The sequence below is a fragment of the Gopherus flavomarginatus genome, chromosome 1 (genome assembly GCF_025201925.1).
Source record: "Gopherus flavomarginatus isolate rGopFla2 chromosome 1, rGopFla2.mat.asm, whole genome shotgun sequence".
In the NCBI taxonomy this organism is placed as follows: domain Eukaryota; kingdom Metazoa; phylum Chordata; order Testudines; family Testudinidae; genus Gopherus; species Gopherus flavomarginatus.
Genome location: NC_066617.1, coordinates 3,223,358 through 3,251,080, shown reverse-complemented (window position 1 = coordinate 3,251,080; position 27,723 = coordinate 3,223,358). Strand labels below are relative to the sequence as shown.

General features: G+C 45.6%; 1 protein-coding gene across 37 annotated transcripts in view; it reads left to right on the top strand.

The window, feature by feature from the left end:
• DENND6B (DENN domain containing 6B) overlaps window positions 1-27,259 on the top strand; it is a 45,916-nt gene extending 18,657 nt beyond the window's left edge. For all 37 annotated transcript variants that reach the window (XM_050952779.1, XM_050952776.1, XM_050953007.1 and 34 more), the window contains 16 exons: window positions 314-394; window positions 2,696-2,801; window positions 10,155-10,234; window positions 10,473-10,535; window positions 11,220-11,275; window positions 12,248-12,370; window positions 13,346-13,441; window positions 13,571-13,665; window positions 14,233-14,298; window positions 16,602-16,666; window positions 17,241-17,330; window positions 21,024-21,077; window positions 22,781-22,890; window positions 25,629-25,731; window positions 26,605-26,679; window positions 27,032-27,259. In XM_050952779.1, the coding sequence (XP_050808736.1) occupies window positions 314-394; window positions 2,696-2,801; window positions 10,155-10,234; window positions 10,473-10,535; window positions 11,220-11,275; window positions 12,248-12,370; window positions 13,346-13,441; window positions 13,571-13,665; window positions 14,233-14,298; window positions 16,602-16,666; window positions 17,241-17,330; window positions 21,024-21,077; window positions 22,781-22,890; window positions 25,629-25,731; window positions 26,605-26,679; window positions 27,032-27,154 (1,386 nt within the window). In that variant the 3' untranslated portion in view covers window positions 27,155-27,259. The remainder of the gene's footprint in view (window positions 1-313; window positions 395-2,695; window positions 2,802-10,154; window positions 10,235-10,472; window positions 10,536-11,219; window positions 11,276-12,247; window positions 12,371-13,345; window positions 13,442-13,570; window positions 13,666-14,232; window positions 14,299-16,601; window positions 16,667-17,240; window positions 17,331-21,023; window positions 21,078-22,780; window positions 22,891-25,628; window positions 25,732-26,604; window positions 26,680-27,031) is intronic.
• Window positions 27,260-27,723: the final 464 nt, after the last annotated feature.

The following is a 27,723-nucleotide window of genomic DNA, read 5'->3' as shown; positions in this document are numbered from 1 at the left end:
CCCCCGCAGCTCCGAGTGGCCACGGTTTGCTGTTCCCAACCAATGGGAGCTGCGGGAAGCGGCGGGCCACAGGGATGTGCTGGCCACAGTTCCCATTGGTTGGGAATGGCAAACTGCGTCCACTGGGAGCTGCAGGGAGCCGTCTCGGTGGATGGTCAACGTCAGCAAAATGTCTCGCAACCCGCAATCAGATTACCCTGATGAGCTGCACGCGGGCCGCAGGTTGCCCACCACTAGACTAGAGGGAGGCTCAAGACTTATGGCAGAGGTAGCAGGTTCCTTGACAATGGTATTGTTGTCCTCTTTCTTGCAGCGAGAGTCAGCTCATTACTTTGGCTATGTGTACTTCAGGCAAGTCAAGGACAGCTCAATGAAGAGAGGTTATTTCCAGAAGGCAAGTATTGAAACTAGGTAACTTGCTGCTTTAAAGGAGTACCTAGCTGTAAAATGGCATCTATCCATCATTCTTAACAATCTCACCATTCCCTTCAATGACACTGGAAATGTTCCTCAAGGAAACAGGAGGGACCCTGGGGAAAAAAGCTGCAACAGTTGGACTATATGGAAAGTGTAGTTTGAAACAAACTTGCAAGACACTGCCGTACTAGATAAATCATGTGACCAGTGATTTACAGTCCATCTGTGGCATAAATTCCTGAGAAATCCCTGAAGGAACATCTCCCTTCCCATACACTCCAGCTTCAGGAGCGCAGAGATGGTGTATTTTGTTGTTATTTGTATGATGGTACCACCCACAATGTGCTGGACACTGTCCAAATGTAGAGGAATACACAACTGGTGCCTCAAGGAACATGGAATTTCAGACTAGTTCTTTTTCTCAAGTCTAGTGAAGGAAGATTTTCCAATTCATTGCAGACATCTATTTCTCTTTCTTTTATCTTTATCCATTGAATTACCAGTTTTGTTTTGATCTTCTCATCAAAACTGAAGTGACCTCCTATTAAAGAATTTGAACCAGAGGGGAATTAAAACTGTCGTTCAGAGACCTCTGCTTTACAATAGGCCAGTCTGATAATTTGACAGAAGATTGAGGCTCTTTTGCCCCTATAATTGTTTTGTGTGCTTCTCCTCTTCTGTCCTGCTCTGTGCTCACACCCCGGAGTATCTTCCAAAGACCAGTCTTGTCTTAACACTCATCAGCTTGTCTCCTCAGTAAAATAATCGATCAGTCACTGAGAGAAAAACACTTAAAATCAGCTACAAAGAGTCCTGGTGCCACAGGACTCTGTCGCTTTTTACAGATCTAGAGTAATATGGCTACTCCTCTGATACCTAAAATCAGGAGGATAGTGGAAAATTGGATCGCACTGGAGAGTTTCTGTAAAACACCTCTTGCCATGCTAACTTAATTGCTTTTGCGAGAGAATTACAACAGAAGAGGGTAATGTAAAAGCACTGGATACAATACACTGTCACACTAAGGGCTGGTCTGCACTACCGCATTAGGCGTTGTTGCACCAATACAGCTGCGCCGCTGTAGTGCATCTGATGAAGATGTGCTATCCTGACAGGAGAGCGTTTTCCTGTCTGCTAATTACTCCACCTCAACGAGAGGCGGAAGCTATGTCAGTGGGAGAGCGTCTCCTACCAACAGCATGGGGTGGGTATTGCTTTAAGTCAATGTAAATTGCGTCGCCTGGAGGGATGGTTTTTCACACCCTTGAGCAACATAAGTTACATTGACTTAAGTGGTAGTGTAGACAAGCCCTTAGACGGGAGTAAAACGGAGGGCTAGACCAAATGGCAAAGTACACCTCTACCCCGATATAACATGACCCGATATAACGCGAATTCAGATATAAAGTGGTAAAGCAGTGCTCTGGGGGGCAGAGCTGCGCACTCTGGCAGATCAAAGCAAGTTCGATATAACACAGTTTCACCTATAACGTGTTAAGATTTTTTGGCTCCCAAGGACAGCGTTATATCTGGGTAGAGGTGTACTGAATTGGAGAAAATGTCCAGGGGTTATTGAAGAGATTTGAGTTGGAATAATTTGAAAAGCAGAGTAAGCAGCACACTGAGGGGATACTGAATTGGAAGCTGGTATAAAAACCAATGACAGAGATGGTATAAAGGGACCCAGTGAGATTAGAAAAATGGGCAGAAAAAGCAAAATGAAATTAACTTGGAAGAATGATCTCTCATTTCCCTTATTTTGTTTGTCTGCTTCAGTCTTCCACATATTGCTTCCCTGCCTGGTCCCTGATTCCTGCTCTGCTGGTTTGTTCCCCTGTGCCTGGTCTCTAGCTCTACTCGGTACCCTCCTCCCTCAGGTAGCTCCTGGTGTGCTTGCACTGGCAGCTTTGTACCTACTGGCAATCACTGGTTCTTTGCACTGGTGATCTTTTTTCTGCTGGGCTGCAGACTCATCTCTTATGGTTGCAGTGGTCCCTAGTGGAGGCTGCTAGACTGGCTCCTTCCACCTTACAGCTGCTTCTACAGACATCCAGGCTCTTCCCTGAGCGTGGACACCTGGAGAATCCAGTACAAAATAACCATCAAGTGTTCCACAGACTGTGAGCAAGTGCACTGAAACATCATTTGGGGCAAAATAGATTCAGCTTGTGGGCTCCTAGCAAGAGTCCATTGTACATCCGGTGGGCAGAGTCTGAACACCTCTTGTAGATGGAGTGCTAAAAGTGCTGACGATGGTGCTACTGTGTATCTATTTCAGTCTCTAGTGCTGGTGTCACGCTTGCCTTATGTGAACCTGTTCCAATCTCTGCTGCAGCTGATTGCTCCTGAGTACTTTGACAAGCTGGAGCCATGCCTGGAGGCAGGTAAGGAGAAAGGGTGGGCATGAGGGTTTTGTAATGGGGATAAAAATCTAATATTAGTAAATGTGGAGGCAAATGAGAGATGTATGCCATGGAAAATGGAAAACAAATTGATAAGAAAGGGTTGCAGAGCTGCACGTTACTGGTAGGGAGAAACGTCAATTAGTTCCATTAAACAAATATATATATATTACACACGCACAGCTGTTAAAAGACTATTATTAAGACTGGAAAGTTAAATGCTCAGAAGTTAGGAAGTGCAAGAATTAAGGTGGTCTGTGCAACCTTAATTTGGATCCGTTGTGTGCATGGATTGTGATATAGTCTTTAATCACATGATCATACACTATTTTTTCCACATTCTCCCTGACAGACAGAGAGAATAAGGTCAAAAGTATCCACTTAATTTCGCATCCAGTTTGAGACACCTAGGACCTGATCTAATCAGAGTACTTCATGTTATATGTCACTGTGTGTATTTAAAGCACAGCTCCCATTGACTTCAGTTGCTATTTGAAAGCACAGGAATGACAGTCTCCCAGCTCTCAGTTATTGTCCCTGGACCTATATAGCCCCTAGGAGCCCAGAGCTGCTATAGACTTATAGACTCATAGACTCTAGGACTGGAAGGGACCTCGAGAGGTCATCGAGTCCAGTCCCCTGCCCTCATGGCAGGACCAAATACTGTCTAGACCATCCCTAATAGACATTTATCTAACCTACTCTTAAATATCTCCAGAGATGGAGGTTCCACAACTTCCCTAGGCAATCTATTCCAGTGTTTAACTAACGTGACAGTTAGGAACTTTTTCCTAATGTCCAACCTAAATCTCCCTTGCTGTAGTTTAAGCCCATTGCTTCTTGTTCTGTCATTGGAGGCTAAGGTGAACAAGTTTTCTCCCTCCTCCTGATTACACCCTTTTACCCTTGGAAGAATGATCTCTCATTTCCCTTATTTTGTTTGTCTGCTTCAGTCTTCCACATATCGCTTCCCTGCCTGGTCCCTGATTCCTGCTCTGCTGGTTTGTTCCCCTGTGCCTGGTCTCTAGCTCTACTCGGTACCCTCCTCCCTCAGGTAGCTCCTGGTGTGCTTGCACTGGCAGCTTTTAGATACCTGAAAACTGCTATCATGCCCCTCTCAGTCTTCTCTTTTCCAAACTAAACAAACCCAATTCCTTCAGCCTTCCTTCACAGGTCATGTTCTCAAGACCTTTAATCATTCTTGTTGCTCTTCTCTGGACCCTCTCCAGTTTCTCCACATCTTTCTTGAAATGCGGTGCCCAGAACTGGACACAATACTCCAGTTGAGGCCTAACCAGCGCAGAGTAAAGCGGAAGAATGACTTCTCGTGTCTTGTTTACAACACACCTGTTAATGCATCCCAGAATCACATTTGCTTTTTTTGCAACAGTATCACACTGTTGACTCATATTAAGCTTGTGGTCCACTATGACCCCTAGATCTCTTTCTGCCATACTCCTTCCTAGACAGTCTCCTCCCATTCTGTATGTGTGAAACTGATTGTTCCTTCCTTAGTGGAGCACTTTGCATTTATCTTTATTGAACTTCATCCTGTTTACCTCAGACCATTTCTCCAATTTGTCCAGATCGTTTTGAATTTTGACCCTGTCCTCCAAAGCAGTTGCAATCCCTCCCAGTTTGGTATCGTCAGCAAACTTAATAAGCGTACTTTCTATGCCAACATCTAAATCGTTGATGAAGATATTGAACAGAGCCGGTCCCAAAACAGACCCCTGTGGAACCCCACTTGTTATACCTTTCCAGCAGGATTGGGAGCCATTAACAACTACTCTCTGAGTACGGTTATCCAGCCAGTTATGCACCCACCTTATAGTAGCCCCATCTAAATTGTACTTTCCTAGTTTATCTATAAGAATATCATGTGAGACCATATCAAATGCCTTACTAAAGTCTAGGTATATCACATCCACCGCTTCTCCCTTATCCACAAGGCTCGTTATCCTATCAAAGAATGCTATCAGATTAGTTTGACACGATTTGTTCTTTACAAATCCATGCTGGCTATTCCCTATCACCTTACTACCTTCCAAGTGTTTGCAGATGATTTCTTTAATTACCTGCTCCATTATCTTCCCTGGCACAGAAGTTAAACTAACTGGTCTGTAGTTTCCTGGGTTGTTTTTATTTCCCTTTTTATAGATGGGCACTATATTTGCCCCCTTCCAGTCTTCTGGAATCTCCCCCGTCTCCCATGATTTCCCAAAGATAATAGCTAGAGGCTCAGATATCTCCTCTATTAACTCCTTGAGTATTCTAGGATGCATTTCATCAGGCCCTGGTGACTTGCAGGCATCTAACTTTTCTAAGTGATTTTTTACTTGCTCTTTTTTTATTTTATCTTCTAAACCTACCCTCTTCCCGTAAGCATTCACTATATTAGACATTCCTTCAGACTTCTCAGTGAAGACCGAAACAAAGAAGTCATTAAGCATCTCTGCCATTTCCAAGTCTCCCGTTACTGTTTCCCCCTCCTCACTGAGCAGTGGGCCTACCCTGTCCTTGGTCTTCCTCTTGCTTCTAATGTATTGATAAAAAGTCGTCTTGTTTCCCTTTATTCCCATAGCTAGTTTGAGCTCATTTTGTGCCTTTGACTTTCTAATCTTGCCTCGGCATTCCTGTCTTATTTGCCTATATTCGTCCTTTGTAATCTGACCTAGTTTCCATTTTTTATATGACCCCTTTTTATTTTGTAGGTCATGCAAGATCTCGTGGTTAAGCCAAGGTGGTCTTTTGCCAGATTTTCTATCTTTCCTAACCATTGGAATAGCTTGCTTTTGGGCCCTTAGTAGCGTCCCTTTGAAAAACTGCCAACTCTCCTCAGTTGTTTTTCCCCTCAGTCTTGATTCCATGGGACCTTACCTATCAGCTCTGAGCTTACCAAAATCTGCCGTCCTGAAATCCATTGTCTCTATTTTGCTGTACTCCCTTCTACCCTTCCTTAGAATTGCAAACTCTATTATTTCATGATCACTTTCACCCAAGCTTCCTTCTACTTTCAAATTCTCAACAAGTTCCTCCCTATTTGTTAAAATCAAATCTAGAACAGCTTCCCCCCGGTAGCTTTTTCAACTTTCTGAAATAAAAAGTTGTCTGCAATGCAGTCCAGGAACTTATTGGATAGTCTGTGCCTCGCGGTGTTATTTTCCCAACATATATCTGGATAGTTGAAGTCCCCCATCACCACCAAATCTTGGGCTTTGGATGATTTTGTTAGTTGTTTGAAAAAAGCCTCATCCACCTCTTCCACCTGATTAGGTGGCCTGTAGTAGACTCCCAGCACGACATCACCCGTGTTTTTTACCCCTTTTAGCCTAACCCAGAGACTCTCAACACGCCCATCTCCTATGTCCATCTCTACCTCAGTCCAAGTGTGTACATTTTTAATATATAAGGCAACACCTCCTCCCTTTTTCCCCTGTCTATCCTTCCTGAGCAAACTATACCCATCCACACCAACATTCCAGTCATGTGTATTATCCCACCAAGTTTCAGTAATGCCAACAATGTCATAGTTGTATTTATTTATTAGCACTTCCAGTTTTTCCTGCTTATTACCCATACTTCTTGCATTTGTATATAGGCATCTAAGATACTGGTTTGATCTTGCCTCCCAGCTTTGCCCTGACCCTCCTTTCTTTCTGCCATTATAGCCCGTGCTCCCTCCTGTTTCCAACCCATCTCCCAGGTCTTGTTCCCCACTTACCTGTGGGCTTTGCTCACCTGTCCCCGTCGAACCTAGTTTAAAGCCCTCCTTACTAGGTTAGCCAGTCTGTGCGCAAATAAGGCCTTTCCCCTCCTCGAAAGGTGAACACCATCTGTGCCTAGCAGTCCTTCCTCAAATAGCATCCCGTGGTCGAGGAAGCCAAAGCCCTCCTGGCGACACCATCTTCGCAGCCAGGCATTCACCTCCACAATGCATCTGTCTCTGCCTGGGCCCCTACCTTCGACAGGAAGAATCGAAGCGAATACCACCTGCGCTCCAAACTCCTTAACCCGTACTCCCAGAGCCCTGTAGTCACTCTTGATCTGCTCAGTGTCACACCTCATAGTATCATTTGTGCCCACATGGATGAGTAGCATGGGGTAGTAGTCAGAAGGCCGGATAATCCTCGACAATGCCTCTGTAACATCTCGGATACGGGCCCCTGGCAGGCAGCATACCTCCCGGGATGAACGGTCAGGGCGACAGATGGGTGTCTCCGTCCCCCTCAGCAGAGAGTCTCCAACCACCACTACCCTACGTTTCTTATTATCAGTGGTGGCAGCAGACCTCCCAGCCTTAGGGGTACGAGGCTTCGCCTTCTTAACTGTTGGGGGTGATTCCTTCTCTCCTGTATCAAGAAGAGCATAACGGTTATCTATTACCACAGCAGGAGGGTTTGCAGCAGGTGTGGAGCACTGCCTGCTGCCAGAAGTAACCAGCTGGCTGTGTCCACCCTGAGCCATCTCCTCCTCCACTGGTGTGTCAGACACACCCTGAGCCATCTCCTCCTCCACTGGTGTGTCAGTAGTCCTGTGATCTGGGACAGCTACATCAGCTGTCTCCACATGGATACTGTCCAGGAATTGCTCATGGATATGGATGTTCCTCAGCCTAGCCACCTCCTCCTGTAGCTCTCCCACCTGCTGCCTGAGAGATTCCACCAGTAGGCACCTTTCACATTGGATGCCACCCCCAGCCTGGATATCAGTAAGTGGAAATTGCAAATTACAGTCTTTGCAAGCCCACACCAGAATCTGGGTAAAAGCATCCATGCTTTGGTGCTCAGTCTGGCTACAGGCGCAGGTGGAGGAGACAGAAGCAGTGCTGGCACAGGTGTTGCGGGTCCTCCTCACCATTGCAAGCCTCCCTCTGTCAAACTCTCTCAAATTCCCGTCTGCAGCTCCCGGTCCACTCTGCTCTGCTTTAAACAGAAAGGTTTAGGATGGGGCTTGGTTTATAGGTTCAGAGGACCAATGGGTCACGGATGAGACCGACAAGGGACCCCCACTCCCTTTCTACTCCCCTTCCAAACTCCCTTGCAAAACTCCCTGTTAGCAGCTCCTGTTTGCTAAGCTCCTTGGTCGCTTGTGCGCAGCTTTATACAGCCCTGGCCTGAGTGAATGCCCCGCCCACTGGTTAAGGCTCAGCCAATTACCAGAGGCTTCTAGCTTTCAAACCTTCCTTGGTAGCTCCGCCTCCAACTGCCAGCTACAGCACACGGTCCTTCAAACAAACAAACCAAACAGACTGACAAACGCAAGCTCAGCACACAGCATAAGAACATAAGACTGTCCATACTTGGTCAGACCAAAGGTCCATCTAGCCCGGTGTCCTGTCTTCCGATAGTGGCCGATGCCAGGTGCCCCAGAGGAAATGAATCGAACAGGTAATCATCAGATGATCCATCCTCTGTTGCTCAATCCCAGCTTCTGGCAAATAGAGGCTAGGGACACCATCCCTGCCCATCCTGGCTAATAGCCATGGATAGAGTTATCCTCCATGAATTTATCTAGTTCTTTTTTTAACCCTATTATATAGCCTTGGCCTTTACAATATCCTCTGGCAAGGAGTTCTTATTAATCTCTCCTCATACAGCAACTGATCCATATCCCTAATAATTTTTGTTGCCCTTTTCTGAATCTTTTCCAAGTCCAATATATCTTTTTTGAGATGGGGTGACCACATCTACACACAATATTCGAGATGTGGGCGTACCATGGATTTATATAGAGACAATATTATATTTTCTGTCCTATTATCTATCCCTTTCTTAATGATTCCCAACATTCTGTTCACTTTTTTGACTGCCGCTGCACATCGAATGGATGTTTTCAGAGAACTGTCCATGATGACTCTAAGATCTCTTGAGTGGTAACAGCTAATATAGACCCCATCATTTTTAAGTATACTTAGGAATCTCTTTTCCAATGTGCATTACTTTGCGTTTGTCAACATTGAATTTCATCTGCCATTTTGTTTCTCAGTCACCCAGTTTTGAGAGATTCTTTTGTAGCTCTTCACAGTCTGCCTGGGATTTAATTATTTTGAGTAGTTTTGTATCATCTTCAAATTTTGCCACTTGACTGTTTACTGCTTTTTCCAGATCGTTTATGAATACGTTAAATTGGACTGGGCCCAGTACAGACCCCTGGGGAACATCACTATTTACCTCTCTCCATTCTGAAAACTGACCATTTATTCCTGCCCTTTATTTCCTATCTTTTAACTAGTTACCAATCCATGGGAGAACCTTCTCTCTTATCCCATGACAGTTTACTTTGCTTAAGAGCCTTTGGTGAGGGACCTTGTGAAAGGCTTTCTGAAAATCTAAATACACTATATTCACTGGATCTCCCTTGTCCACATGTTTGTTGACCCCTGCAAAGAATTCTAGTAGATTTCCCTTTACAAAAACCATGTTGACTATTCCCCAACAAATTATATTCATCTATGTGTCTTGACAGTTTTGTTCTGTACTATAGTTTCAACCAGTTTGCCCGGTACTGAACTCAGGCTTACCAGCCTGTAATTGCCGGGGTCTCCTCTGGACCCCTTTTTAAAAATTGGCGTCACATTAGCTGTCCTCCAGTCATTTGGTACAGAAGCTGATTTAAATCGTAGGTTACAAACAACAGTTAGTAGTCCTGCAGTTTCACATTTGAGTTCATTCCGAACTCGTGGGTGATACCATCTGGTTCTGATGACTTATTACTGTTTAGTTTATCAGTTTGTTCCAAAACCTGCTCTAATGACACCTCAATCTGGGACAGTTCCTCAGATTTATTTCCTAAAAAGAATGGTTCGGGTTTGGGAATCTCCGTCAGATCCTCAACCAGAAAGACTGATGCAAAGAATTCATTTATTTATCCGCAGTGGCCTTATCATTCTTGAGTGTTCCTTTATCATCTCGACCGTCCAGTGGCCCCACAGGTTGCTTAGCAGGCTTCCTGCTTCTGATGTACTTAAAACAAATTTTTGCTATTACTTTTTGAGTCTTTGGCCAGCTGTACTTCAAATTCCTTTTTGGCCTTCCTAATTATATTTTTACACTTCATTTGCCAGAGTTTATGCTCCTTTCTATTTTCCTCATTAGGATTTAACTTCCACTTTTTAAAGGATGCCTTTTTGCCTGTCACAGCTTTTTACTTTGTTGTTTAGCCACGGTAGTTCTTTTTTGGTTCTCTTATTAGCAAGCAGAGTTAGATACCTTATCCTGTAATAAAGACCAGCAGCAGTGGTCATATGTTCACAGCAGGATTCACAGAGACAACCTAAATCGGCTGCATTGGTCCCTCGGGTTAAAGTTTTGCCTTTTGTCCATGTTTTTGCAGTGTGCAATGAGATTGATCAGTGGCCACCTCCGGTGCCAGGACAGACGCTAAACCTTCCTGTGATGGGAATTGTCATTCAGGTACTTGCTACTGCTGTTCCACTCACAAACGCTCCAGCCACAGGCATTGATGGACACTGAACCCGAAAGGTGGCATATTTCCTTTATACTCCTTTGGATATTAATGTTCCTGACGGCTCTAAATTCTTTCCCTTTGTTCCTACTCTCTGCACATTTAGACATAAACAGGAAGTTTTCATGCCTGCTAGCTGAGCCCATCTCCCCAAATAACTTCTCTGTGTTCCTCTTTGTAACCCAGGTGAGAATCCCATCTAGGGTGGATAAACCCGGATCAAGTCCTCTGAAGCAGTTCAATCAGGAGGTGAGATGAAGAAGAGAGTGGTATAAAATGGCCCAGTAGCAAGCAGAGTCTAGATTGCTGAGTAAGAGAAGGGTACTGTAGAATTGGAGCTCTTTGGAGCTTGTCCAGTGTTGCTCCCTGGAACAACAGCTTCCTAAATATTCCTCTCGAGTGTTTTCACTCAACTCTTCAAACTCCCGCCGAATAAGAATGACACTAACCCCTGTCTGGACTGAGAAATCCCTGAGTGATGCTGCTTCAGCCTCCTGGGTAATTTTACATCATCATTGCTCCTTGTTCTGCCATCTTAACCCCTGCCAGTAATCCCTTCTCCTTCCCTCCTTTATGCTATTACCTTTCACAGATTTCTGGACTCTTAGCATCCACCGCCTTCCCTGATTATCATTTTCCCAAGCTCTGCTTGGATGCAGTGGGAAGGTTTCTCAGGCTTGGAAGGCAGGGGTTTTTGGCTGGCTCCTGGGGTAAGAAATGAAATTCTTACACCTCGACTGGCTCAGCAGTTTACCTCTGGTCAGTGCTGTCCACGTTTGCTCCTAGCTTGGCTCTCCAAACATTATCTTTGAGCTTTTTGATGCTTTGGTACTTACTGTAGATGGAATGTCTTTCTGTGACTGAGGTGGGCAACTCAGAGTGACCGTGGTTTGTGCTCATTCATTAACTGCCTTTCTCCTCTCTCCCATTCAGAACTTGTTACCAGCCCCATTAGTTCTCCCCAGTGTTCAGGAACTGGATCTCTTCAGGTGGGAGTTAGCTTCTCTCAACGCACTCCTCCCATTCTACCTCCTTCCTCTCTGCTCATGATGTTCTTTAACTGAGTGGGAGGTTGTGGGCATTCAGTGTGATCTTGTTACTTCTTGTCGGTAAAGTGCATCAGTCTGAATGTGGGGTTGGTAGGAGCCACATAGTGCTTAAGAGCATTAGGGAGCTTTGTAGTGCATGTATGGGCTTCTTGTATGCACAACCACCTGGACTGTAGAGACAGGAATTTCTTCCTGACTTTGGCTGGGGATCAGCCTATGCCCTGGCAGATTGGTTACCCTGGACATTTTTAATGTAACTAATCTACTGTAGGTCCTATTTCAATGTTTCTCAAACTGGGATCGCTGCTTGTGTAGGGAAAGCCCCTGGAGGGCTGGGATGGTTTGTTTACCTGCCCCATCTGCAGGTCCAGCCGATCGCGGCTCCCACTTGCGGTTCGCCACTGCAAGCCAATGGGAGCTGCTGGAAGTGGCGGCCAGTTTGTCCCTCGGCCCTCGCCGCTCCCATTAGCCCAGAGCAGCGAACCGCTACACAAGCGGCAACCCCTTTGAGAAACACTTTCCTATTCCCTTTTACATGTATCTTATTTTGCTTAAAATATATCAAATGAGCAGTGAGATCCACAAGGTAACTATATATTGCTTAAAATGTTTCCTTTTAACAGATTTGAAATGGTTTACAGGAAGTGTGTGTGTGTGTGTGTATGTATATATATGTGTATATATATATATATATATATATATGTATGTGTGTATATATATATATATATATGTATGTATGTATGTGTATATATATTTACCTTGTGGAACTCTCTGCTGCAGGATATTAGAAACCCATCCTAGACCTTAAATGTGCAGATGCAGAGGAGCAGCTGAATGTGTCTAATACCAGAGTCTGTTCTTTCAGGAACTCCATTTCTAGCCTTACCCTGTTACTCTCTCTTTCATGAACAGATGTTTCCAGTCAGTGCTAATTCATATCCAGATGCTGTGGGAGCTGATGCTACTGGGGGAGCCAATAGTTGTAATGGCGCCATCCCCTACAATTTCCTCAGAAATGGTTCTGGCACTTGCCAGGTAATTTGTTTGAATCGCAGGTGACTGTCACAGGATACTATTAATACTCCTCCCTTTAGAACCACTGCTCTGTCCAATAAATTGCATCGGATCTAATTTGTGTATGCAAGTACAATAACTCCTCACTTAACATCAGTTAACGTTGTTTCGTTGCTGATCAGTTAGAGAATGTGCTCGTTTAAAGTTGTGCAATGCTCCCTTATAACATTGTTTGACAGCCACCTGCTTTGTCCACTGCTTACAGAAAGAGCAGCCCGTTGCAGCCAGCTGGTGGGGCTTGGAACCAGAGTGGACTGACAGCCCCCCATCTGCTCCCCACTCCCCTAAGTTACCTGTGCAGCACATGCCCAGCAGGCTATAAGTTCCCCAGCAGTTCAGCTGTTGTCCCCGTCCTTCCCCTTCCTCCCCCCATGTGGTGACGCTGATGCAGAGTGGGGCCACCAGGCTGGTGGGGGCTGTTTTGTCCTGGGCTCCGCACCACTCTAAGGATGGCCCTGTCAGCAGCACTCTTAGGGTATATCTGCACTTGGAGCTAGAGTGTGATCCCCGTCTCAAGGAGACATACTTCGCTAGCTCTGATAGAGCCAACTCAGTAAACACAGAGTGTAGCCATGGCAGTGCGAGCAGCAGCAGAGGCTAGTTGCCCTGAGTATGTAGCCATGGGAGACCATAGGCACGTATTCAGGGTGGCTAGCCCCTCCTGCCACTTGCACTGCCGTGGCTACGCTCTACTTTCAGCTGCTGGCTCTGTCAGAGCTCGTGTGAGTGTGACTCCTCCATCTGGTAATGACACCTCCAGCTCGAAGTGTAGACGTGCTTCCAGTTTAGAGAGGGAGGGTGGGGAAATTCTCCTGTGTGTTTCATCTGGCAGTGCAAAGCAGTGACCACTGGGAAACTGGCCTGTCCCAAAATTGTTCCTCTCCAACATGGGCTGTCTTTCGTGATGACTACAATACTCCTGTATTATTCTTGCAGCTGTCTCACCCCTCTTAAGTACTGCTGTGACTATCGTCCATATTTTACTATCCATGACAGCGAATTTAAGGAGTACACCACCAGGACACAAGCCCCGTAAGTACCCTGGTTGTGCTGTGTGAAAGGAACCTCGAGACTCATTACTCAGTCAGCACAAGCTGCATGACAGAACTTGGGGGCACTGTTGCTCTGGATTCCACTTTCGTCTCAACCTTCTCTCTGTAGGCCGAACATTGTCGTGGGAGTCACAAATCCTTTCTTCATCAAAACGCTCCAGCACTGGCCTCACCTTCTTCGGATCGGGGAGCTCAAAATGTCAGGTAAAGCTCTAACTCAAGCTCGTCTTTCTGCATTAGACTCAGAGTTTGATGGTGAGCTGGCCCATGTAGTGGTGACTCAGCCACAATTTCATGTGCACATCACCACCTCTCTGTGGATTGGGGACTCAGAGAGGGTAGTTCAGGCTGCTAGCCTGGGAGCTGAGGTGACAGCAGTAAAGGCAAAGTCTTAAGAAAATTACAACAAAGTTCGTTTTTATTTCTTCTAAGCTTTAAGGAAATGGAAGATGGAAGGGAATAGGAGAGAGATGCTTGGTAGAGAGACACTGGTTTTATTTTCTGAAAAGCCAAGAGCGCTGCTGTAGGCTGGGCTGAGGAGTTGTTCTCTACGTGACTCGTTATTACCTTTTTCCTGTCACCACCGTGGACTGTCAGAGGCAGGTCTGAAAGCTCCCGTAGCAGTTGGGATACTAGCGCTAGCTCAGGATTCACTTCACAGTTTGGCATGGATGGTCCTAAGTGCGACTCCTTTCACGTGTGTGCTGTGGCTGTGAGTGTAGAAGTGCCGCCTTTATAACCTGGTACTAGACACTGTGTGTCTTTCCACAGGTGACTTACCCAAACAAGTCAAGGTGAAGAAACTAACCAAACTGAAAACTCTGGACACTAAGCCGGGTAATTCCCATTTAACATCAGATTTGGTTTAATTGCGTTTATCCTCCCTCTTTGCTGAGTTTGAAGGCTTTGCAGCAATTCGTGTGTTGTGGGCATTGCCCTCTGCCTCAACTTAGAGCAACTCCAGGGCTGTAACTTCTTCCAGCTCCTCTGCTGCTGTGCAGTAGTTCTTTACGGTTACGTGAGTGTCCTTCCTGACTTGCACTCTCCTGAGCTCTCCATTGTTGTTACTGGGCCATCTAAAGGCTTCTGATACAGAAAAAAATCACAGAAAACGTGGAAGCCCCTCCCCCCCCCCCCATCTGGTTTTAGAAACCTCCCTGAGGAAGACTCTGTGTGAGGAAGGAGAAGCCTTGGAGATGGTAGAAGCCTCATTAGAGGTTTCTCCCGGTGGTTGCTGGGAAGTACTTGTGTAGCCTTATGGCTCTGACTGGCTGAAGAAGGTGGGGTTTTGTGAGGCTGTTCTGTCTTCAGGGGTCTGGGGCTGGACTGAATCACCTGTCTATTCCCTCTCCCCAGTGCGGCTACTCTTATCTCTGCATTGCAGTGATGCAACTCAAGCTTCCTTTCTGCTTTCCTTAACTCACCCCATTGTGCCTAGGCATTCCAGCTCACATGAAATAAGGGAAACTCAGAGCCCAGGTCAACTGACTCGAGCTCGTGGTGCTTGCCCTACGGGGCTGAAAATAGTAATGTAGACACTTGGGCTCTGAGACCTCCCTCTGATGGGTTTCAGAGCCCAGACTCCAGCTCGAGTGGGAACAGCTGCACTGCTATTTTTAGCCCCATAGCACGAGCCTGAGTCAGTTGACTTGGGCTCAGAGACTTGCTGCCATGGGTCTCTTTTTGCAATGTAGACTTACCCTGAGTCTTCACAGGTTTGCATGAAGTCTGGGGCTCTAGTCCCTTTGCAGTGAATTAGCATTTCTAAGGAAACATCAGTTGGTGGGTAGGGACATGGGTAAAAGCATGTGCTGGGGAGTGAAGCATCAGAATGTTTGACTTGTATATAACTTTCCTTTAATTGTAGCATCTGGTAAAACCCACTATGGGTGCTGGTTGGCTTGGCCTGTCTCAGGCCAAATGAGTCCTGAAAGTGGCAAAAAGCACCCATGTCCATCTGCACCTAGCCAGAAGACACTGCCTCATCCTCTCAGCCACAGACTTGGTCACAGTGATCCATGAGTTGGTGATAAACTCTCTACAGCTAATTCACTAACAGCGTCTCGCTCTGAAAAATGTACCGCCTACCCACTTAGCAACAGGATCACATGCATATGTTGTGATGGTGCCCTATGCTCTGCACTAGCTCCCGCTGACAGTCCAGTTCGTAGTCCCCTCTCTGGAACTGACCCTAACTATCTGAGCAGCTTCCAGGACAGTTCTGTTGTATGGGTGAAATGAAGCTGTTGGCCAGTAGGGAGAGGCTCCTGAGGTGAGAGACAGAACTTTCAGGGGAGCTGGGCCTAGACTTGGAGAATAGATCCATCAATGGCTATTAGCCACGATAATCAGGGATGCAATCCCATGCCCCATGTATCCCTAAACCGCCAACTGCCAGACGCTGGGACTCGGTGACAGGGGTGGATCACTCAGAATTGCCTTGTACTGTTCATTCCCTTGGAAGCAGCTGGCACTGGCCACTGTCAGAGACAGGTTACTGGGCTAGCTGGACCATTGGTCTGACCCAGTATGGCCATTCTTATGAATTCATTTCTGCAGGAGATGAGGCCACCGGCCTTGCCATGCTCAGAACTCATGCTGAGACTTTGGATATGTTCTTGTCACAGACACACAACACATCTCCTTGCTCTCAGATGTTAAACCCTCCAATATAAATTATTCAGGCTATTTAACCTGCAGGTTGGGAGTGGAGAGAAATTTATATCACTTCTGTTGAGTATTTGGGAGGTTGTCAGGTATAGTGAAGGGACTCATAAGTATCTAGGTAGGTAGATACAGCTGTCTAACACCACTGAACTATTCAACTCAAGTCTAGTCCTGAGCTAATGCTGCTGGTTACGTGTCTTTTCCTGTGACATTTTTTGGGGGAGAGGGGTGCCCTGGGACAGTTAAAAGGTCTCTAACGTTAGTCCTACTGTGAGTGCTGTTGTGGCAGCAACTCTTGTCATTTTAGGAGGTTTCTGTCATCAAAGCTTTTTCTCTTCTAACTAGCCAGAGTTGAGATTGGGAAATTCACCTCCCCTGCCTGTGAACAAGGCTTTACTGCACAATGATGTGACCTTGAGAAAGTGGCGGCCGGGGGTGATTTGTTTTTAAGCATTTCTGTATTTTTAATCTAGGAATCTACACCTCTTACAAGACGTTTCTGCACAAAGACAAAACCCTGATAAAGAGATTGTTAAAGGTGAGCATTTCCTGTCTCTATCCCCCATCCTGTAAAACGCTGCAGGAAAGCAGTGCTAAAGTCTGGATTAAACCATTGAAGCCCAAAGGAGAAATAGTACTGGTTTTCCCTTTGGCCCGAGGTGTTTGACTTCACCCTGACTCCCGGCATGGTTTAGTCCAGGCTATCGAAGTGTGGGTTAAAATTACTTGGACAGTCTTCTCAGGCTGGTGCTCTCAGAAGATTTTCACTTGATTGAGCTCTGTAGCCTAATGATATCTTAACCGTTAGCATTGTTAGCAAGAAAGGAGAGGGATGATCCTATTAGGCAGATTTAAACAATCTAGTCTATGTGAGTGGCATCTTACTTTAGTGTCACAAGTGAGTGGAGCTTGTATTATGGGCCAGGCTTGGGAGAGTGCACAAAATTATTCTTTTCTAGTCTGCCCCTTGACTGGCTGCATGCAGCTGCAGTATTTTGCTGAGAACAGCACACACTTGCATAGCCTCAGCTCTTACCTACTAAAGCTGCTGGTTGTTAAATGATATCTTCATGAGCCCTCCCCTGTGCTGTAACTTCACTCTCTACTTGCAGGGGATTCAGAGGAAGCGCCCTTCTGAAGTCCAAAGTGCCCTTTTGAGGCGCCACCTGCTGGAGCTCACACAGAGTTTCATTATTCCCCTGGTGAGTAGAGGGTTGTTGATCTGTGTGGTGAAGGAGTATGGGAGGGATGAACAGCATATGCCTGAATGCTGGGTTCCACCCTCCCCTCTAGGTTATTCCACAAAGACAGGCTCTGTGCCAGAGCCCTGAACACCATCATAGACATTTTAATTCTTCTTAGAGAAGAATAAACTTGTCTTCCGATTGGCAGGTTCTAGCAGGTTTGACTGATACTGTGCTTGGCTCTACAATCCTCACACCCAGCACAATGTTTATAAAGGGAACAAACCTTTTCTCCTGTACATGAATTAACTTCCCCTCTGATTGGTCTCTGACACCTATTCCGCTATCTTAGCCTGTATCCAGCTAAGAGATGGCAAGGGAGACGTTTACAGAGATGAATGAGAAGCCAACCCCAGGGTTCTCATCAATTTTGATTGGAACAAGGGGCTTAAATCCCACACACCAGTTTGAAAACTTCCCCTGCTGTGTGTAGTATTTAGTAGGGCTGTCAAGCGATTACAAAAATTAATTGTGATTAATCGCACTGCTAAACAATAAGAGAATACCATTTATTTAAATATTTTTGGATGTTTTCTACATTTTCAAATATATTGATTTCAATTCCAACACAGAATACCAAGTTTACAGTGCTCACTTTATATTTATTTTTGATTATAAGTATTTGCACTGTAAAAAAACAAAAAATAGTAGTTTTCAATTCACCTAATACAAGTACTGTAGTGCAATCTCTTTATCATGAAAGTTGAACTTATAAGTGTAGAATTATGTAAAACACCCAAAAACCTGCATGAAAAAACAAAACAATGTAAAACTTTAGAGCTTACAAGTCCACTCAGTCCTACTTCTTGTTCAGCCAGTCGCTCAGACAAACAAGTCTGTTTACATTTGCTGGAGATAATGCTGTCCTCTTCTAGTTTACAATGTCACCTGAAAGTGAGAATAGGCATTTGCATGGCACTGTTGTAGCCCGCATTGCAAAACATTTATGTGCCAGATGCGCCACAGATTTCTATGTCCCTTCATGCTTCAACCACCATTCCAGAGGACATGCTTCCATGCTGATGATGGGGTTCTACTTGATAACAATCCAAAGCAGTGCAGATTGAGGCATGTTCATTTTCATCATCTGAGTCAGATGCCGCCAGCAGAAGGTTGATTTTCTTTTTTGGTGGCTTGAATTCTGTAGTTTCTGCATCAGTGTGTTGCTGTTTTAGGGATTTTGAAAGCATGCTCCACACTTTGTCCCCCTCAGATTTTGAAAGGCACTTCAGATTCTTAAACCTTGGTGTGAGTACTGTGCTATCTTTGTAAATCTCACATTGGTACCTTTGTGCTTTATCAAATCTGCAGTGAAAATGTTCTTAAAATGAACATGTGCTGGGTCATCATCTGTGTCATAAACAGATAAGTAAGAGTTAATAGAAAGAAGTACTTCATCTCTCTTTTGCCTGTAAAGGGTTAACAAGATCAGTGAGCCAGGCTGTCACCTGACCAGAGGACCAATCAGGGGACAGGATACTTTCAAATCTTGAAGGAGGGAAGTTTTGTGTGTGCTGTTAGTTTTTGGTGGTTGTTCACTCTGGGGGCTCAAAGGGACTGGACATGCAACCAGGTTTCTCTCCAATCTCTCCAATACAGGCTCTTATAAGTTCAGAATAGAGAGTACTAGGTAGATAAAGCGAGTTAGGCTTATGGTTGTTTTCTTTATCTGCAAATGTGTATTTGGCTGGGAGGAGTTTAAATGTGTATTTGGTTGGAAGGAGTTCAAATGTGTATTTGGCTGAAAGGATTTTAATTTGGTACTTGTATCCTTAGGCTGGGAGGGTATTCCCAGTGTCTATAGCTGAAAGACCCTGTAACATACTCCATCTTAAATTTACAAAGATAATTTTTACCTTTGTTCTTTCTTTGATTAAAAGCTTTTCTTGTTTAAGAACCTGACTGTTTTTTTTATTCTGGTGAGACCCCAGGGGACTGGGTCTGGATTCACCAGGGAATTGGTGGGGAGAAAGGAGGCAAGGGGGAGAGAGAGGCTAATTTCTCTCTGTGTTAGGAGTACTCTCTCTCTCAGGGAGAGTCTGGGAGGGGCAGAGAGAAGGAGGGGGGAAGGTGCATTTTCCTCTCTGTTTTAAGATTCAAGGAGTTTGAATCACAGTAATCTTCCAGGGTAACCCAGGGAGGGGAAGCCTGGGAGAGGCAACGGTGAGGGAAAGGGTTTACTTTCCTTGTGTTAAGATCCAGAGGGTCTGGGTCTTGGGGGTCCCCGGGCAAGGTTTTTGAGGGGACCAGTGTACCAGGCACTGAAATTCCTGGTTGGTGGCAGCGCTACAGGTTCTAAGCTGGTAATTGAGCTTAGAGGAATTCATGCTGGTACCCCATCTCTTGGACGCTAAGCTTCAGAGTGGGGGAATTATACCATGACAATCTGAGACTGCTATAACATGAAATGTGTGGCAGAATGCGGGTGAAATAGAGCAGGAGACCTACAGTTCTCCCCCAAGGAGTTCAGTCACTAATTTAATTTAATTAACACACTTTTTTTAAATGAGTATCATCAGCATGAAAGCATGTACTCTGGAATGGTGGCCGAAGCATGAAGGGGCATACAAACGTTTAGCATATTTGGCACATAAATATCTTGCAATGCCGGCTACAGAAGTGCATTACGAATGCCTCTTCTCACCTTCTGGTGACACTGTAAATAAGAAACGGGCAGTATTATCTCCCATAAATGTAAACAAACTTATTTCACTTAGTGATTGGCTGAACAAGAAATAGGACTGAGTCGACTTGTAGGCTCTAAAGTTTTACATTGTTTTGTTTTCGAGTTCAGTTATGTAACCAAAAAAAATCTGTATTTGTAAGTTGCACTTTCACGATAAAGAGATTGCACTACAGTACTTGTATGAGGTGAACTGAAAAATACTATTTTGTTTATCATTTTTACAGAGCAAATATTTGTAATAAAAAAATCAAGTGAGCACTGGACATTCTGTATACTGTGTTCTAATTAAAATAAATATATTTTAAAATGTAAAAAAGCACCCAAAATATTTAATAAATTTCAATTGGTATTCTACTGTTTAACAGTGCAATTCACACTGCGATTAATCACAATTTTTTTAATCTTGATTAATTTTTTGAGTTGATCGCATGAGTTAACTGCGATTGACAGCCCTAGTATTTAGTTCTTGAGGGTTCAGTCCCTACCATAGCATTTTTAAGAGCCCTGCCTGGATGGCTGTTGCTTTACTGCAGAAGGTAATGGTTGCTGTTTTCAACCCCTCTTCTCTGCTTGCGCCTGTGGTAGACATTACAGTTAGAATCGCATTGGCTTCTCCATCTTCTTTGTTCCGGTGAGGGGAGTTGTGATGTTAGTGTTTTCTGAGTCTCACTCAGCTCCTGCTGTTGATTCCCTCCCATCAGATCTCATCCTGTGGGGCATTCTTAAAACGTCCACAGTAGCCATTTCTGATGTCCTAGCTTCCCGGGGCGGTGGGGATCCAGGGGGAGATAAGCAAACAAGCATTTGGACTTGTGGAAATCTACACACCAAAGAAGGGGAAAAGAGAACGGCAGGTTGTTCACTGAATGTTATGTTGGTGGCTGTTAAAACACAGCGTGACACCTAATGACCTTGGGAAGGGCTCTCTAATTAGTCTAAGTTCTGTTTTCACTACTACTCCATAGGAGCATTACATTGCGAGTCTGATGCCTCTACAGAGGGCCATTACTCCATGGAAGGTATGTCCAGTTTAATTTGATTTCCTTATAGAGATTTGGAATAGTTACACTTTTATGCTGATCATTCTCTTGGGAAATTGTCCCGAATGCAACAGACTGCTCAGATGTGGGAAAAGTACCCAAGGTCAGGCCCTCTAGAGCGCCTAGATCTGGATCACATGATCTTCTGAGAGTGCCCAGGCCCTCCAGGACTTAGATCTGGGTGTGACATTATCCAGGATACAATCTAGAATGATGGACAGCTGTCCCCCCTCAGTTCTCCAGCCTGGGTTGCCTTTTACCTTGCTTTGCTATGAAAGCAACGACTCCTGGTCTGTCCACACACAGCCTCCAGCATGTAAATCATTCCCAGCTATACTGGATGAGTGCTATAGCTAGCCACTCCTGAATTACATTTCGGGCAACGCCAGCAAACTCCCAGCCCCAGACTTTCCACCAGAAATGAGCCTCTTGTATTGCTCAGAATCCTCCTGGACAATACAAGCTCATATGAAGTCTGTAATTTACTAATAGAAAATTATATGCACAAATCCTGTTATCCCAAATGGAGTTTCCCAAACATACTGGTTTAGATAAAACAACAAAAATGTGTTAACTGCAGATAGATTTTAAGTGACAATGAGTAATGAGGCATACAAACAGAATTGGTTACAAAGAAATCAAAGGTAAAACTCAACTAACACCTAACTTAACAAGCTAAGTGAATACAAAGCAAAGGTCTCTCTCATCACATGTTCCAGCCGTCTTACTGGCTGAACCTCTTTCAGTCAGGGTCTCCTCCCCAGTCCAGTGCTGCTTCCTTGTTCTGCAGGTGTTGATGAATGCTGTGGGTAGAGAGCAGGGAGAAATGTGTTGGGGTGTCTGTCCTCTCTACTTATAGCCCTTTCTCTTGCACAAGAATCAGCTCCAGCTGATGTCCAGGAGACAGAAAGTCTGTGGGATCAGAAACCCTAAGGTGCTTCTTTGTCAAAATGTAGATTTTTTTTCCCACACCCTCTCTCCTGCCCAAGAGTGGATACTTAATCAGGTGATGGTCCATTTGGTCTCATTGACACCTGGCTGAGACATTGGCTAGCTTTTGTCTCTGGAGAACTTGTCTGTGACTGCCCTCCAGAACATGCTGGAACATGTCTCAATACATTATACAGTGGAATCTTACCTCTTTACATACAATGTTGCCAACCATTTTACCAGGACAGTCATGATCAGCAAATCAGGAGTTTTCAAATTATACCTTATGCTTTGTACAAAATTTAACACAGTCTTGTAAAAGGGGTGAACAGAGGGGTACAGACTGTCACACTGGGTCATAGGAAAATCCAAGGGTGCCCAGTCTCAAGGAGCTCATCTCCTCTCCTCCATCCCCCAGGTAGGACTGTTAAAAAGGATGTAGGAATCTGTGAAATACTATGGCCCACTCTCAAACTGCCCTTGTTGCAGGGACAGGATTGTTCCCCCTGAAAAGGGAGATAGAATGAACACTGGGACAGATGCTTCCTCCTTACAGTAGTTTTCAGCTCAGCAAAGCTGTTAGAGATCTGTAACGTAAGCTCTCCTAGCAGAATTGTTTGAGATGTGCAGTTTCAGGCATGTGGTGGTTCTCCTAGATTTTCAGTGTATCCTGTATAGACTTTTCCTAGGAGCTCTGAGCCTCATTCCCAGTACTGGGGGCTGCATTGCGATGTATTCTTTTTGTTGCACAGAATCCTCCCCAGATCCGTCCTTTCCGACAGGAGGATTTCATGAAGACCCTTGAACATGCTGGTCCCCAACTCACCTGTGTACTTAAGGGTGACTGGTTAGGCCTGTATAGGTAAGAATGTGGTGGCTGGTTGTCTTATCTCAGCAGCAGTAGGTAAAGAGTATAACGAACATACCTGCCAAATCCTGGCTTCGACTCATCAGGAGGAGGGAGCAGCTTCAAGGGAGAGACCATTCCCTTTGAAAAGCTTGATGCCAACAAGGAACTGACCAAGTTATAATGGGTGGGAGGAACTGCAAACAGAGCTAATCCTGCTTATGTATAAATAATATTTTAAATGACATGGAACTGTCAGGTTTTAGTAGGACTTTAAACTCTCTTGTTTCAGGGTTTAAGCCAGTCCCTGAGTGTGACAGGTTTGGGGAGAAGCTTGCCCAGAGGCACTTTATTCCGTCATTGTACACTAGAGAGTTTCATGTACCTTGCTCCTGAAGCAGCTGGTTCTTGCCACCATCAGAGACAAGGTACTGGCCTAGATAGATCACGGTTCTGATCCAGTATGACAATCTTTGTGTGTTTGTACAGTACCCAGCCCAATGGGACCCAGATGCTGATTGGGGCCTGTAGATCCTATCTTGTAATATAATAATACAGGGTCTTTAGGGTCAAGTTTGAGACGACTTGTATGAGGGTTCTCCCCATTATTATTCTAATGAAAAATTAGAGAGTTGCAAACAGAACAGAGCAAATCTTCACCAAAATCTGAGGGGGAAAACTGAAACCAGATACTCGTGGATAGGAGAGATACAGAAGGCATTGGGGTCCAGATTTTCAGAGCTATTTAGATCCTTTGAAATCAAGGAGTTAGGTACCTAAGTACCTTTAAAAATCTGAACCTGTTGCTGAAAGAGACCCAGAAAGTAGACAGGCACATTATGTATGGATTTGGAACATAAGGCTGCAAATAAAGTCAGTGCAATTGAGGTTAAATAAAGCAGCAGGAAAGTGAATAGCTGCTCTCTCTGCAGCTTTGATGTGACAATAACTGCAATATTCAACTACCTACCTACCTACCTACCTACCTACCTACCTACCTACCTACCTACCAGAAAAATATTGGTAAATAGGAGAGAGTTCAGAGAACATGACCAGGGTCTACAGGGCAGAATCGTGTGTGCTCTGCAGTTCTTAACTATGGAACTTTCTGCATAATCCAGCCTTCAGCACAGAATAATGCTCTAAAATCTAAGATGGAATTTATAAAAAAAGAAAAAAAAATGTGTTTTATGGCAGCACTCAAAGGCCTCAGTTGAGCTTGAGGCCCATTGTGCTGAGGCTCTGAGCCTTTATAGGGTTACAAAGAAATCTTTAAATGCATGAACTGAGTGCCACTGATAGAGTGCTGTCTGCTTGAATCTGCAAACAGCAATTTTTTTCAGGCTATAATGAAGGTCTGAAATTCTCCATTCTTAACCGGGGATAAACTCTGAAACGTGGCAGTGTAGATCTCAACTGTGTTAGCTGATTACTTTAGCATGAATATCCAACTAATCTGCATATCCCATAATCACAAACTGCCTCCTACCATCTACGCCTTCTCAGATGTCCCTTGCCAGCTTCCATCTGACAACCTCGCCATGTCATTTTTCATTCCAAGTCTGAAATTCTGCAGCACCCTGAAAATTAAAAATGACAGGGCTGTGTGAAACTAATGAGCTGTGCTAATGCTTCACTTCCGTATTTCATTCAGTAAAAGCCTCTGTTTGTAAAAAAAGAAACAAAAAAAAAAAATAATCACCCATCGGCTGCACCGTGGAGGGCTGCAGCCTCCAAACCCTTGGCTACAGCGTACACAAAGCCTTGTTTATAAAGAGAGAAAAAGGCCTAAATGTGTGGAGTTTAGCTCCATGACAACAATAAGTGTTCGATGCAAACACCAAGGAGGTAGGGGAGTTGCGGTGCAGAGGGACAGAGCTAAGATGGTTAAACTGAGAGGGCAAGTTTAAGATGATTAGAAAACACACAATGGCGCTGCCCTGGACGTGGCTGTGGAGTCATTTCCCCGTGGAAAGACCAGGAGCACCATTTCCTGACACACTGGAAACCAGATTGGGCAGAATTCTAGAAAATGAACACAAGGAGTCTGTGGTGGGGTCAAGAATAGAACCCAAATCTTCTGTGTTCTAATCCAGTGCCTTAACCATAAGACTATGCTGCCTGCCCAGAGGTGGGAAGCGCTCACCATTGCCTGCCTCAGGGCAGCCAACTCGCCAGACCCTAGCACCTACGTATTGTATGAGAAGCCAACTTCTGAGGCTAAGAATAAATCGGGCCATTGATATGAGAGGTTAGGGAAGGTGGGGTCAGAAAGAGCCTTCTCCATAGCAACCTATACTTGACTATAACAGGGTTAAAAAAAGAACTAGATAAATTCATGGAGGATAGGTCTGTCAGTGGCTATTAGCCAGGATGGGCAAGGATGGTGTCCCTAGCCTCTTGTTCGGCAGAAGCTGGGAATGGATGACAGGGGATGGATCACTTGGTAATTTCCTGTTCTGTTCATTCCCTCTGGGGCACCTGGCATTGGCCACTGTCAGAAGACAGGATACTGGGCTAGATGGACCTTTGGTCTGACCCAGTATGGCTGTTCTTAAGTTCTAACCTATCCATGTACCTAATTACACTGAACCAGGGATTGTGTGTCCCCTCTAACATCTCTGTGTTGGAACCACCTTTTCAATGGATGAGAAATCCGTAGGAGTACTGAAGAAACCAGACTGCAAGTACCATTCCCCAGAGCCCGGTCCACACTCTCTCCCCCCCTCTCAGTTTCACGTCTCTTCCTGCAGACGTTTCTTCAAGTCTCCCAACTTTGATGGCTGGTACCGTCAGAGACACAAGGAAATGACCCAGAAGCTGGAGGCTCTTCACCTGGAGGCGATCTGCGAGGCGGTATGTTCCGACAAAATCCAATGAAAGCAGATGCAGGGATCCCTGTGCCTGGGTGTCATTACTGGTGATGGGGGATGCCCACTGTCACGTCCTGATTCAGCACTCCTGGAGGGGGGGACTGCACTCAGGTATTTGGGGAACATCCACTCCACATCCCAGTCACTGCCTGAGTCTCAGTGCCTGGGTATCCAGTTTGAGGTCAGACCAGCCTTCCCAGGAGCCAGCACAAACCCTGCTCTGCCTCCTGCTGGCAGTCATTTTAATTCTTCAGGCGCTTCCAGAGCCAGCTGAGTTCGTGATCAGATGCCTCTCCACCTGCTTGATTCCTTCCCGGGAACTGAAATAGACAGGAGTTCCGACAGCAACTCCCTAGAGCACATTTCTCAAATTGCAAAGCCTGCTGGGATTGTGCCAGTGCCTCTGGTTCCTGCCGAGTGCATGGTCTGAGTGCAGTGCCCCAGGGCAGCACAAAAATCCTGCACCCATCTCCTTTTGGCAGCTACGTGTGGACTCTGAGCACACGGCAAGAGGAATGTGCAGGAATCCTGGCACTGACCGGGAGTAAGAGAACAGAGACCATGCAGAGCCTGCGTATTGCCACATCCTCCCTGGCCTCTCGGCTTGGCTGGGAGCGGATAGTGTTGCCACAGACAGAAAGCTGGGGAGGACATTGTCCTGTTCAGCCAGCCTGGAAGCCATTGTGCTGCATGCAGCACATGCAAATACCTAGGCTTGAACATAGCTGTGCAGAGGAGAAGGACCTTCTGTCCCCACCCCTGCCTCGGTACTAGGCTTTGCTTGGGAGATAGCTCTGAGGGGACCTGCTGTATGGAAGTTGATTCCCTTAGGAGAACTTTTCTTCTCTTGCTGTAGAACATTGTGGCCTGGATGAAAGACAAGTCCGAAGTGGAGATTGTAGACCTGGTTCTGAAACTTCGAGAGAAGCTGGTGAGTTTCCTCCTACTGCTTTGGTTCTTATGGGCATGGGCCCTTCTGGTGATGAGTGGATCACACACAGTGTATAGGAGACGGTGTATTCCTGCTGCTCCTCTCTGCTGAACAGCATACAAAGTCAGCCAGGGAGGTGTGAGCCTCGCTTATATATGCTAGAAAAAGGACCTTATAGTCCTGCTCTTCTCACCTCTACCCTTGCATCTCAAACCATCTCCACAGGGGCAGTACTGCTCAGGGCCTGTATATCCTCCCAGGTAAGGGAGAACCCATGGGGCTCCCTTACGTTAAAGGCACAAGCAGAAAGGGGATACTTGGAGTCTGTATTAAAAGTTCCCCCTCCCCCCAGATCAGAGCCAGGTGCCATCACCTCCCTGTGAAGGAGGAAACGCTGCAGCGAGTGGGCCTTTACATCGAAACCATCATTGGTTCCCTGCCTGAGGATCTCCAGACTGTGCTGCACCACCACTGAGCCACCCAGCACCAGGACTCCCCCATTCACAGCATCTCCTTCAGAGCTGCAGGGGGCTGCAGTCAGGTTTGAGGAAGAAGCTGCTGCCCTGATCCAGCACCGCCCTGATCCAGCACCACACTGACCTGGATTCTGCCTGCCAGTGCGTGTGGGTTTGAGTCCTGAGCGCGGGGTGGAACTGACGACGGGAAGGTGAATGTTTCTGTGCACAATTGTTTGCTGTCCAGTCCTGCTCTCCCGGAGGAGCTGGAGGAGGAGAGCTCTGTGTGGCCATCAGTGAGGCAGAGGGAGGCAGCCAGGGTTCCAGTCCCATGTGGCTGTGTAGACCTAACACAAGACATCCGCACCCTTGCCCTCGCAGTAGGCCCATTGATACATACATGTCCATCATGCCCACTTGTCATGGTCCCAGCTGTAGAGACAGGAACACTCTCTGTGTTTGGGGTTTATGTGCAGAGCCTGCAGGAGAAACCTGATGCTCTCACTAATCTTGTGATTCCAGGTACCTTCACACAAGGGAATGTGGAAAATCCACCACTATCCCCATAACAGGGGGACCCATTGCTGGA